Genomic DNA, 14,007 nt, shown 5'->3' on the forward strand with positions numbered 1-14,007 from the left:
CCAAATCTAAATTTCTAGAAAATTATAGCGATAAATTTCACCAAAATACAATTGGTATACAAAAAATACCATTTTCTAAGATTTCTAAAAATAATTTTTAGAAATTTTCCTAAGTATGGTAATTATGAAAAAAATTACCTTGAGAATCCCATCGATCACGAATTTTTTTTTATTTTATTCGACAATCCTAAAATCCAATTAAAATCTATAATTTTAATAAAATTTTTAATTTTCTAGGGGAAGAAAAGATTTTTACAAGAAATCGAACAGTCATGGGCGCCCGAATGGACACACCACATGCTGGACGACAAACCCAGATATTCCAAAAATTGGAAAAATCCTTTGTCTAATTTTCCACAAATTTTTCAGAAATTTAGTTGTACCCCGAATGCACGAGAATACGAATGGACATAAATTTCGGAACCCAAACAACCATCCTGGAATGTGGACAGCCAATAGACATGGAAAACAAAAGCACATGAAACTCCCCGAATGCGAATGGTTAAAAAAAAAGGGCCCGAAAGGTCAAAGGTTTTGAAGGAGTTTTTAAAAAAATCATGAAAATGATATTTTTAAATGATGAGTATTAAAGATTTTATAAAGCTTTTTTTAATAAAAAAATCGAATCATCATGGGGGGGGCGTAGGCTGCCGCTGGCCATGGAAACCCCCCCTGTTGTGCACACGATTGCATGAGGGAGAGGGGGGGAAGCAACAGCTCTTCTTTCCCCTCCCCTTCTCCACCTCATCAACCTCTTCTCCATAATTTTTATCTCCTTCCTCTCTTCCTCTATTGATCACAGTAATTAATTACTAATGATGTTATTAGTAATTAATTAACTCCACGGTGTTCCCACGCGCAAGAGAGAATTTGAAAGAAAACTCCGATGAAAGAGATAAAAAATATGCAGTGCACACGGGAGAGAACCCGATGCATTAACATACTGCCTCCCATTGATTTTTAGTAGAAAATCAGTAGAATTTTGCTAACACGCCTGCGGGAAACCCCAAAAAATGCATATTTTACCATAAAAATGCTCTAAAAAAGTCCTAAATAATTAGGAAAAAATCCTAAAAATTGTAGAGATGTAGGGAATCCTTTCTACCAAAAAATACCCTCAATAGCATGTGCGGTATTTTGGTAAAAAAAAATCCGTAAAATACTTATTTTACCATAAAAAAAGAGAAAAATAGCATTTTCACTCACGGAATTTCCCCACATTGTCGATACATCCATCCAAGTCTAGAAGCACCACGTTTCGATTGCCATATTGGCGTTCCCAATGCATAAGACACCAAAACAAACCAAAAAATAACATTTTTTGCTTAGTAAACGTTAAAATTTACGTTAAAATGCTAAAATTTTGCTATATTGAGAGAATTAAGAGGAGAAAAAACACCAAAAATTAACTAGAGACCGCTCTGATGGTTTAGGAGAAGGAGGGGGGAACTTAACAGGATAGTTTCTGATGAAGTGATCCTTAGCTCCATAGTGGAAACATTTGTTGGGAATATTCTTATATACTACTGGTTGGTCAATGGAGTATCCACTTCCCGCTGAAGTTGTTAGGTTGGCTAGTAGGTCTTGAGTGATGTCCATCTCAATAAGGGCCTAAGGGTGCCACCTAGGATTGGATCGTCAGTGGGTCTAATCCCTAACAGTCTACCTAGAGGGTTAACTATAAGTTTCAGCAAGGGACAAAGGTGTAAAGGCAAGTTGGGGAGCTCTACCCAAATGGTACCAAAGAGGGTTTAGGGCCTAGAGGGAAAAAGTCCAGGGACCATCTAAATACAGATAGTGGGGAGTTCCTAACCATCTATTGTCCTGCCCCTAGCACATTAAGGGCCATTTGCTCAGTTTTAAATAGGAAGCAATAGTAGTTGTTAGGTGAAAATCGCATCTTTTCTACTTCCCAGCCCCTCATGGTCCAATTATTTCTAATCCATATACATAGAAATTCTGTTGGAGGTCTAGGTCCAAAGCACAGTCCCACTATCGCTCTTGCCTGGTAAGAATAATTCCACTCATTTACCAAATCTTTAGGTAATGAGACATAAAGGTTCTTACCAATTCCAGGTTGCCAATTTTGCATTCGAGCAGGATAGTCGCTTCCCTCTTCGTTGCCCTCTGCTGGATACTCAGGGTTGTAGACTGTACGAAAATCTACAGTTGGTTCCGAAGAAGGCTGGAAGTGCCCTAAGGTTAGGTTATCTAAACCTAAGTAGGGGGAAGGTGCCACGTGGTTACCATGCAGTGGAGAGGGTGCATGGTGGCTTTCCTGCATGATATCCTGGATCCCGATTGAAGCGTGCCGGGCCCTCTGCATACTGTGTACTGATTGATCCCCGCCTGGGATGTCGAGCCCTCCACATGAGGCTGCATGTCATGAGTGTCCTGCTTGGGGCGACGAGCCTTCTGCTTGAGGAACCAGTTGATTCGGCTTCGGTTGCTTGGGAGTCAGTTTGGGGGTGCCCGAACTGGAACCCCCTGGTTTCGCCATGGGGGAGCCCCCTAGGGCCTAAGTGCAAGCCTAAGCGCAATGCAACCGTACAATTGAAGCCCTCACTCACCCTAACCAGATGAGGAGCTCATTTTCCGGTTATGGCTAGTTTTTCTTTTCTTTACATGATCAAAACATTCAACTAAAAGATCTTAGAATTTATGATGGTAGCCTTCTGGGTTGAATGAGGGTGATAACCAGCCTAACTTGTATGTATTAACTATTAGTTTGGTTACACATAGCATGCCCAGCCCCTGCCCATGACCTTTTTTAGCCTCAATCCTACAAAAGGGGGAGATCTCCGGAGCTCATAGGAGAGTCCATTGTCATTTTCAACTGACACAAAAGGGGGAGATCTCCTTTGCTCATGGGAGAGTCTCACTTGCCCATCCCTTGCCCATCCTCATTTTCAACTGACACAAGCACATGATGGGCGGGGGATGAGTGTGTAACCAGCCTTAGGGTGTTTACAAACCCAGGCCAAGAATTTTTTAGGCTAACAAAATTAGGGTTCCTCTGCAATAGCAGCAGGGCTTTGGTGGACGGATCAATCAGCGAAACTACGGTTTTCGTGATCAGTAGAATCAGGGCAAAGACCATTTTTTCTGAATTTAGGTTTTGTACTCAGTGTACATGTACAGTGTTCCTGCACAGTGAAATTAAGGTTCCTCTGGTCAGTTGAATGCACAGACTCTTGCGAGAAGATGAACAGGATGGCTCGAGAAAGGTGCTTGTTGGGATGGTCTGTAGGGCGAAAGAAGTTGTCATCACTGGCAGAGTTTGCCGGATCGCATGACAACAACGCAGGTGCAGAGAAGGCATGTGTTGAACATCCCATGGATAGCGAAGGTATGGCCATTCTGAACTCCCTGGACCCTGACAACGGTCGGCACCCAATCCCAATTCAACTCCCCATGGTTAACCCGTACATTACTGGGCTTAACGCTGTGACACCTGACTACGCTTGGCCCCCAATTCCCTCGCAACCCCCCTTTGTTAACCCTAAACGGTCTGATTTTAATGATATTGTTGACAGAGTAATTAGTACCATCTCTGGAAGGCCTTGGGGTCCTCCTGTCGTAGATGATCTCAACAAACTGAATTTGTATTTGAATTCCTATCATGTTGTTGCTGTTCTCAAGGCCCAGACAAATGCAAGTGTTGCATTGGGTTTCTTTACCTGGCTCAAGCAGCAGGAAGGTTACAAGCATAATGGGTTTACTTACAGTAAACTTTTTGAGATCCTAGGAGATGCCAAAGAGATTCACACCATAGATTCGCTCATGCAAGACATGGTTAACGACAAAATCGAGATGATTCCCAACGTCTTCACAGCTGTTGCTAGAGCCTATGCTAATATCAGGATGTCCGAGGCTGCTATATCGGCATTTTCCAGCATGGAAAAGTATGGCTGCTTGCCTGACTCGCATGCCTATGATATCATCATTGATATCTTGGTGAAGGCAGGATTTCAAGAACAAGCATACAACATTTATGATAAGATGCTTCAAAGTGGGTTTTTCCCGAACTTGTACGTATGCAACCTCTTGTTTGACTGCTTCTGGAGGGAGGAGAAGCCGGATGATGCATTGGCATTGTTCGAAAAGATGAAAGAGAAGGGAGAACTGCCAAATATGAACACTTACAATTTTCTTGTCAAGGCGCTTGCAAAAAGTGGCAATGCTGAAATGCTATGCTCTGTCATAAAGGAGATGGAAGACAAGGGGTTAAATCCCAATCTGACGACTTATAATACCCTTATAGGTGTTTTGGTGCAGACTGGGAGCATCGAAACGGCTATGAAGTTCTTAGATCACATGGTCGGATCTGGTGTGAAGCCTAACAACTATACATATTCTCACCTCATTGATGGTTTGGGCAAGGTGGGTAAGCTGGACGAAGCACAAAAACTGTTCAGAGGACTCAAGGAGTTGGGCGGTTCCCCAGATGAGTATGTCTACAATGCTCTTGTTTTGAATCTCAGCAAAGCAGGAAAGTATAATAGTGCATGGGAGGCTTTGCAAGAGATGAGAGCTGCCAGCGTAAAGCCCAGCAGGGCCACTTACTTCGCATTAGTTGATAGCTTCAAACAGGCAGATAAGCCAGATCTTGTCCGACTTGTGTTTGATGCCATGCATAAAGATGATTGCACTCCACACATAGTCGCATACCATGACCTGATCGAGAGGTTCAGTGCAGCTCAAAGTTTAGACAAAGCCTATCAAGTATTCCAAGACATGAAGCAGTGTTGTCCACCGGATGTAGGAACTTACAATCTCATGTTAAGGTTGTATGGCAGGGTAAAGGATGTGAAGAAGTGCAGGCAGATTTTCAGTGAGATGGGTAAATCAGGCATTGAGCCATCTGTGGTGTCCTATAGTACATTGATTCAGAGCTTAGGCCAAACAGGAAGTGTCAAGGATGCATACAATCTGTTCAAAGAGATGAGAAAGAAGGGTTGCAAACCAGATGCAGTAGCGTATGGGACAGTCTTGAAAGCCATGGTGAATGCAGGGCAAGTGGAGAAAGCGGTTCAGATATTTGAAGACGGGAAAAAAACATACAAGGATTTGGTGATGTACAGCATTATGATTGATGGTTTTGGCAAGGCTAGAAAGTTTGACAAAGCAATGGGTCTGCTGAAAGAAATGAGAGCCAAAGGTATCCAACCCGATGTGGTGATCTTCAACTCTCTTATAGCCAGCTTATTCAAGGCTGGTGAGGGAGAAGAGGCATATGATCTTTACAGGAACCTGAAGAAATATGGCTGTGAGCCAAACAAAAGAACTAAGGACATTATGAACAGTTCAATGAAACGGGCCATGACAAGAAGACGCAAGTGTTCTTGATAGTTTGATACTTCCATGAATTAAGCTGGATTCACAGCTTTCCTGGCAGAAGTGATGGAAGCTGGCAGAATGGAAGCTTACTAGCTGTCATTAGTGATCGGAAGAGGAGAGTTTTTTCACATCGTCCATGCCCATTGTTATGTTGGGCCCACCAAGCAGATACCTCCCGAGCCAGATGCACTGACAAAAATCTGACCGGTTGGCATGGCTAAACCAGCCAACCTGGGCTTCCTGTGCATATTCCTTTACAGCTGGAGTGTTCCCATTTGCTGATAATGCTATGGCAACTTTTTGATAAGCCCTGTGTATGAACTGGTGTGGCTGGACAGGCTCCTGTGTCCGGCCACCTTCATGGTGCCACATCACCAACTTGCGCCAGGAATCTATAAACAGAACCTTAGTTACATGTCAAAGTAGACATTACTACCACTAACTGAGGGCTCGAAGCGACAGGGAGAACGATGTGTTCTGCTTTGTGCTTTTTTGTGAGCTGTAATGAGTTTGGCAGCAGAGTCTCTATTTTCATGTGGGTGTACACTATGGCATGATGCGCTACACAAAGTGATTGCATGAGGGGTATGATAGCATAAGCGATGGCATGATGGCTTACAATTTTGGGATTTAAACATGTCATCCTTTTCAAAGAAAATTGTGCCCTAACACAGACACCAAAGAGATCACGCACGGAGTGTCAAACCTACATTTATCAAGGTGGGGAAACTTGGTCAATTAAAGGGCTAAGTTGGCAAATAAACACCCCTGCCAGCTGGAAGCTACTCCTTGAGAAGTAGCAGCAAGCAATAGTGATCCAAAGCCATGCAAGGGGGGGGAGAGATTATATTAATGTCTGCAAAAGATCAAATGGTCTATGAGACCAGAAGTGTTAGAATGTATTAATGGACTAATTACATCATGTAGTGATGTGAAAAAGTTGGCTAACTAAAAGAACAGAAAATTCATGAGACCATAAGGCGTTACAATGGATCCCTGGAGAGATGGTAAGATGTAATGAAAGTAACAAAAGCTGTCTATTGGAAAAGAGGGAGCCCTCTGTCTGGTCAATAGGGATCCCTCATCTGTTGTGATGCCATATAGACTGTCTACAATTATGCCTTGGGGTGGAGAGCTTATATATCTCCAAAGGATCTCGTGGATTTGGAGCTGTCAAACAGAGGGTTGATTTGGTCAAGTGGGCCCCTGGTGTTTGGCACGTTGTAGCTGGATTGTCCACTCCTAGGCTATATAGGAATGGAGGTAAGTCGTCCATGTAGAGCCATGTGAGTTGAACCATTGTGTGATCTTGGCATACCACAGCCTATCTTGGCCTTTCTGTGCTATTCATCTAGATGATTCCAATGCTAGCCACGGGAGTAGGTATTTGTGCGTCTACACTGGCCTTTCCCTGTGCTATTCATCTAGATAAATCCAATGCAAGGCCTAGGGAGAAGGTATTTGTCTATGTGTAGATGCAGTGTAAGTGTCTCACTTCTGGAAAAAAGATCATTAGTTAAAAATAAAACAGACAAAGGGTACATGTACATGCTCAAAGCCCTCAAAAGAGGTGAAGATAATAGCTAGGGAAAAAGCCTTGCGTTTGCTATTGAAGATGATTGTGCTTAATATAGCATTGGTCTTCCGTAAGATTATTTCTTAAGCAATAGCAGGATTGACACCAAAACTTTGAAACATGGTTTAACCACTTTTTGAGAGAGAAAACCTTGAGGTTCCTAGTCTTGCTTTCGTTCCTTCACCAAAGTCTTAGCCAAGGTTAGGGTGGTTTAATGTCCTTTTCATGAATTTTATGGCGTTGTTTACAAAGTTAGTTGGTGAATTTAAAGCTTAGAGGATTGTGGATGGCTCTTGTTTCCAAGTGTTCTACTATTCCTTTGTTCACGTTTGTGTTTAGTTGGCTCATTTTATCCCAAAGCTCCTTGTTGTAGGTGGATCTGAAGGAGTTTTACATTCTTAACAAGAAACGCGCTCTATTGAGTAGTATTGGTTGTTTGCTAGGACATCGAAGGTTGAGTGGGTTTAAGCAAATGTGGTTTGATACACTATTGAATGACTGTATTGTCGTTTTCAACAATTAGTCGAGATCAGGATCTCTACTGCTTCCTAAGTACGTCTCTATTGCTTCCTAAGTAAGTCTAAAAGTGATTTCAAACATGCTATTCTACTAAAAAATGCAAATTGTTTTTTTAATAAGTTTTGAGATTTGTTGGTTTTTTTGTTGACGTCTCTAGGTTCACACCTTCAGACTCACGTCTGTTGACTCACACCTCCAGACTCACATCTCTAGGCTCATTTGTGTTGACTCACACACTTGTTAACTTAGGTCTGTGGACTTGCAACTTTTTTGTATGAATTAGACTCACATACTTTGTTTTTATGAAATTGGCTTACCTAGGGTACATTATTTTATGCACTAGGCCTATAACAGGGTTAGTATGCATGTAATTATTGGATAATAATTTAATGTCCCAATAATTACAAAGGATAAGAATTTTCTTTGGAAATTATAGCTGGTATTGATTGTATGGCAAGAAAATCTTTAAGGACATAAGCATGCCCTTACAAGTCTTCAAGGCAATAATAATTGATTGGTACAATATCAGGTATACATACCTCTACACTCATGTCTGGTTGACTCACGTTTGATGAGACTCACATCCCCAAAATCATGGCTCAAAGACTCAGGTCTCATGTCTCAAGCCTCACGTGTGTTTGACTGGTGTCTTTTTTTGCTAGGTATTGCTTAAAGTTTTAAAACATATTCCTAGACTTCTTGCTATGCTAAGACTTTGTTTTGGTATTTTGTTTACTTTTTATTTATTTTTCTTTTAATCCCCCTTTTGAGGGAATGTAGCCAAGCTAGAAACTACACCACTCACACACACAGCCCTACGGTGTCTATGCTCGAATCCACCACCCCTTAGTTGGGGTGGGTCGTGTGATGAGCTAAGCCACTTGGGAAAGTCCCTGCCTCAAAGCTGATGTATTTTGTTTACTTCGTAGATTGAGGATCTTCTACTTGGAACCTTTTAGTACCAAGATTGTTTGATGTATGATGTTTTTGGCATGTTAAGCAAAAGAAAAAGGAGATCATTAGGGCCGAAATTAGAACACGATGATGCATTCTAATCCCAAACCCAACAAAAAAGAGAGAGCTTGTTAGAGCCAAAATTAGAACACGATGATTCATTCTACTCCCAATCCTTATAAGTTTTTATTTTCCCTTTCTAATAGCCCAATTATGATCTTGAATACTTCATGATTTGGTCTTTATTAAACACATGTATGAGAATTATGAGGTGTTTCATTTTTCCCATTTTAGGCATTGAGGTTGGTTATTGATGATGATTATCAAAGCCCTTTGTTTGTAAATTTGTACTTGTGTGTGAAAGTCCTTGTATTTTTAGGTACATGGAAACTTTAAAGATGATGTTTTCACTTTGTTGAGTTCACCAAGGTCTTCATAGGCATGTCTATGTTGGAGTCTATTTACCCTCACTATTTTCATGACGTGAATAACCTTGTGTTTTGCGCACATGAATACGTGAACATTGCGTTTCTTAACCTTTTCAAGGTTATTGAGCTTCCAAGTATGACTTCTTGGTTGTAAAAGTCCATGTCCCTTTATCATGTGTTTTTAGTTTTCATGGTGTGAAAGTCTCTTTGTTTTTACGTGAAGACTTGAAGTGTTGGTTTCTTGGGTGATTGCCTTGACCTAGAGGGTTAAGACTTTGTGTTTTGGACACTTTGGGTGGTTCACTAATTGGTATGAGTAGGGATCTCTCACACACGTAAGAATAAGCAAGATTTTCACGTCATGAGAATTCACCTCAAAGTGTGGCTTAGTTTTAACCCAAGGAGGTTTTAGAAGAATACGCCAAGAAAAGTTGTACATTGAAACAATGGCCATAAGAAGTTGCGATTATCTCGATGTGAGTTTTTATGGGGATTAAACTTAATGATTGTGTATCTAGGCATGGATTTGAGTTAAGGTGGAATATCCTCACATTGTTTGGACACCTATGATCTTTCACGGTGTGAAAGTGTAGTGTGCACTTCTATTATGAAACCACTTGTTGAATGCTCTTTTGATGTTTAGAATTCTTTTTTGTTTGTTAGAATGCTCTTTTAATGCTAGAGGTTAGTTCCTTCCATTATGGAACCACTTGTACCCTTATAATGATGACTTTGATATTCTCACGCACGTGAAAATTCAAGTGTAGTTTTGACTACATGAAAACTTGATGATTGCTTAGAGTTAGGCTTCTTAAGATGTGAAGGCTCTAAAGTTCCACCTTTAGAGTTAGGGTCCTTACTCAACATGTTGGAGGATAAAGATGATGTTCTCACCCTTTAAAAACCATTGATACCTGGTTGTTTGACTTGATCTTGATGAAAGGTGTGAAGGTTTTAAAGTTCCACATTGGAGCATTTTAGTTCTTCAAGTGTATCAATATGTCTAGTAATTCTATGACATGTTCAAGTTCTTATGTATCTATTTCCTATTGAAAGAGGATTCTTATGGCTATGTCACTTTCCCTTTTCCTTTGGAGCATGTCTTCAATGGCATTACTTGTTTCAGTCTACCATTTATTGCTTTGTGATCATTAGTGCCATTGATATATGAAGGTTCTTGTGGCTTAGGCTTCCATACTTGTCTAGGTCCTTGTACTTCCTATTGGCATGTTCCTGGAGGGGTAGGCCGTTAATGTATACTAATAGATTGGGTGAGAGATCCATCAGAAGGGCTTGTTTTTTGACCTCCTATCTAGATCATTCAGAGTATCCTTGTGCCTCTAGCACCTTGGTGGGTAGATTAACATGGTTTCACCCGCCTGACCTACCGTAAGGTGCTTTGCCATAATACTCGCTCTTGAATGAGAACTTATCTTTTGTAAGATGGTGCTCTAACATATAAAGTGGCCATACCTCTTGTGCTTAATGTCTAATAGGAGAAAGTCTAATGACTTTGTGTACAAGCTTGCTTAAGACTAGTAATAGAGGCTCGACCATGTTTAAATTTGGCCAGCCTAGTGTGAAAATTAATCATTTGTTTATAAGTCATTTTTGACAATAAGAAATATACAATCATTCCCTTGCAAGAGAACTTATGAGCTCCCCTTCATCTCAAGTAAGAGCCATTTTGAAACTTTAACCATCTCCAATATCCTCATAGAAGTAGCCAACATCTAATAGTAGTGTCAAAGTGTATTGCAACAAAAATCTCTATTTGACTTCATGCCAATGAATACTCACAAAATGCTCTCCCAGGCTACACGTGATGTATCGGCCAGTTCTCAACCATATACTCAGTCTCGTAAACTTAGCTAGATAAGATCACCAAATGTAGACAATTTAAGGAAAGGTTTCAAGTGAGATCGCTAATCATACTTGTCTCATTTTGCCTCATCCACATCTTAAATATCCTCCAACAAGACACAACCCCATAAAACCTCCTACTCGCCCAACATTCATCATGAGTCTATCCACATTATTTTACATAGCCACTAGAAAGGTGTAATTCATGATGTACCGACTATCTTGTAGCAGTCTTGTAGCATGCCTCTTGGATAATAATGGCTTTTACTACTTCTTATCTATCTAGCCTTGTGTGACCTCTAGAATCTTAACGATGCCCTCTGAGTGAAAATCATATTCACTCATGTAAAATTGCAAAGCATGCTTGGGATACGCTTGTTGGCACCTTACCAGGTGTGCATAACGAGGCACCAGTAACCTACTTGCACAAGCAGTTAGAGTCTGAGCATATGAATAAGATTTAATGGATGAGTTCCTCACAAGGATTAAAGATCTTAGTGGAATGTATTGATGAGGCTTACCTGGAAAGTTCTTTGGTGTCTATTGATCTCATGGCTGTATCGGATTCATACCAGGGTTTTGTATCTACACTTCGGCTCATGATGAAGGGTAAACTCAATGCCCTTACGTTTGATGAGTTGGTTGTAGTGCTCTTGCAAAGAAGAGTAATCTTGTCAAAACCGAACTAGTATGCGTGTGGAAGATCAAGCATTTTTTGCCAGTCAAAAAGGTAAAGGTAAAGCCTTTTAGGCAACTATAAGCCAAAGGTAGAATTAGCCTAGTCTTCTAGAAAGGATGCCGAGAAGGGGGTGATAAGCCTAAGAATAAAGGCAAATGTAACTATTGCCGAAAGCCATGCCATTACATCAACAATGAATGTAGAAAAAGGCTAGAGAAGGAGAAGAATAAAGTGTTAGCAACAGCAGGCATGGATGTGGCTGATGCATCAACACCAAGTACTCAAAAGGAGGAGTCATCAAACTATGCACAGGATGATTGGGCATTTCATTGTGCACTATAGTTATGATTCTTCTATCCATGATGTATGCATGTCAGTGATGACAAATCAACATGTCTGGTATTTTGATAATGGTGCTAGAAATCACATTACTTCTCAGTGTGATTCATTTTCCTCACTTGAATCTGCTCCTCAAGGAGGAACATTTACATGTGAAAACAACTCCTTGTATCCAATAAAAGGAGTTGGTAAGGTTGTTCTCACTACTAAAAATGGTGGGACAATCTTCTCTCAGAAATCTTATTTGCACCACCAAGCCATCAAAAAGAACTTGCTATCAATCTCGGTAAGATATGTATGAGAGATTGGCACACAGTGCGTGTTCACGACACGTGCTATGAGTGATGCGTGCAGCTATGGCATGCCCTCTTTAGTCACTTAAATTTTGGTAGTTTATTGCACCTTAAAAGGTAAGAGATGGTGTGGGAGTTGCCAAAGTTTGAGGCCCCCATCAAATATGTGTGTGAGGGGTACATTTTGGGCAAGATGCAATGGGCATCATTCTCATGGATCTGTTAAGGCTATCTAAAAATTACATCTTATACACAGTGATGTAGTGGTCCCATGAGAACACCATCAATTGGGGGATATGTGTACTTTGTGACTTTTATTGATGACTACTCTAGGCACGCCTTGGTGTATCCCCGTTGTTGAAGGCAAGGTTAGAGATTTTTACATGCTATAGACACTTTGTTTCTATGGTTGAAAATGTGTCTACATGTAAAGCTGGCACCCTTTGTACAAATAGAGAGGGGGAGTATATGTCAAAGGAGTTTCATGTATATTTGGATGAAAGAGGCATAAAACAACAATGCACAATACCTTATACACCTCAGTAAAATGGTGTGGTTGAGAGGATGAATAGATCTATCATGGAGATGGCATGTTGCATGGTTAAAGGCCAAAATTTACCTCGTATTTTTTGGTTGGAGTCAATTATGTGTGCCACTTATGTGCTAAAGAGATAACCCACCAAGGCCTTGTAGGATGGCATGTTTCATGGTTAAAGGCCAGGATTTGCCTCATGTTTTTTGGTTGGAGATAATTGTGTGTGTGTAAGTAACCTTATCATGTCACTTCACTTGTACTTCAATCATTCTCATTAATCTACTTTGAGTGTTGTGGTTCCATCTATCTACTTGCTGCATCTATGTGTGTGTGTGGCTACATTGATCTCCACTCTAACACACATCTCTAGCCTTTCAGTATGCGTATGCCATTATTTGTAAAATGTCATTTTTTCTATAGATCAATGACATATTAGAGACCAATATCATACCCAATAAAAAAACATTTCGCATAATCTCAAGTGATACTATGTAAGCTCACTACTTTAGAAGCTAGCTTGGACAAAGTCAAGTAGTAGAACTTGTCCTTTTGTGAGATCTGCCTTCCCTTATCTTAGTGTAGCTGAGATATTAATTTTTTGATGATGTATTTCTACTAAGAGAGTATAAGATTTTGATACTTAATAAGAAACTTAATGGGAAATTTAGAAGCCTGAGAAATTAGGAAATAAATGTTTAATGATAAAATAGCCAAGTCTCCATGTACAAAAAATAAGTTGGGCATTTCTATGCACACAACATTGGGGTTAAAATAGAGAAATAAAAGTATATTTTTTAAAGAAAATATTTTTTAGAAATAAATAATAATAATTACCCATAAAAATATATAGTGGAATATGTGTGCATTATTAGCCTTCCAAAATGATGTAAATAGAGTGCACATTTAATTAACTTCAAGGTTGAATGGGTGAAAGATTAAAGTCTAAGGTTGAAAGGTGAGTGGAAATACCTTAGGGTTAATTTTTAGAACTTAGGTGAGTACAAATATCTTACAATTAGTTTTTAGAAGGAAAGTTCTAATTAATGTGGAGACAAGCACACTGAACTAATAGATAACATGCTAGTCATGCATATACGTGGAGGAGTTGACTAGATGTATAGGTGGATGCATGTAGAGGAGTTAACTAGATGTATAGGTGGATGCATATAGAGTAGTTGAGTGCATGGGAAAATGGATGGATGCATGAAAACATAAGGTTGAGTTGCATGAGATATGGTGGGATACCAACTTGAGTAGGCTAATGGTGTGTAGAGGTCATTTTCAAGTATAAATAGTCCCCCCTCCCCCCTTTCATGAGAAATCCACGAGTTTTTTCCTAGAGCTAGGAGAATACTTTTGCTTGGTCTTCAATGTAGCACTCAATTGGTCCTAGGTTAGCTTTCCCAAGATTCAAAGCAATCATTTGAGGCATAAGAGGTGATTTATTGGATATTGTACAAGCCTAGGGATCTACAAAAAAA

At 40.1% G+C, this 14,007-nt stretch overlaps 1 protein-coding gene across 1 annotated transcript; it reads left to right on the forward strand.

Annotated features, from left to right (window-relative positions):
- Window positions 1-2,751: 2,751 nt before the first annotated feature.
- On the forward strand, window positions 2,752-6,316 carry LOC147607429 (uncharacterized). The gene has a single exon (XM_086790325.1). The coding sequence runs from the start codon at window positions 3,205-3,207 to the stop codon at window positions 5,347-5,349; it is 2,145 nt and encodes a 714-aa protein (XP_086646451.1). The 5' UTR covers window positions 2,752-3,204; the 3' UTR covers window positions 5,350-6,316.
- The last annotated feature ends 7,691 nt before the right edge of the window (window positions 6,317-14,007 follow it).

This window comes from Cibotium barometz, chromosome 55 (genome assembly GCF_041138505.1).
Source record: "Cibotium barometz isolate CiBa-2024 chromosome 55, ASM4113850v1, whole genome shotgun sequence".
In the NCBI taxonomy this organism is placed as follows: Eukaryota; Viridiplantae; Streptophyta; class Polypodiopsida; order Cyatheales; family Cibotiaceae; genus Cibotium; species Cibotium barometz.

What these genes read in the sequence shown, in the direction of transcription:
- LOC147607429 (XM_086790325.1), top strand. Translation starts at nt 3,205, where the DNA reads ATGAACAGGATGGCTCGAGAAAGGTGCTTGTTGGGATGGTCTGTAGGG.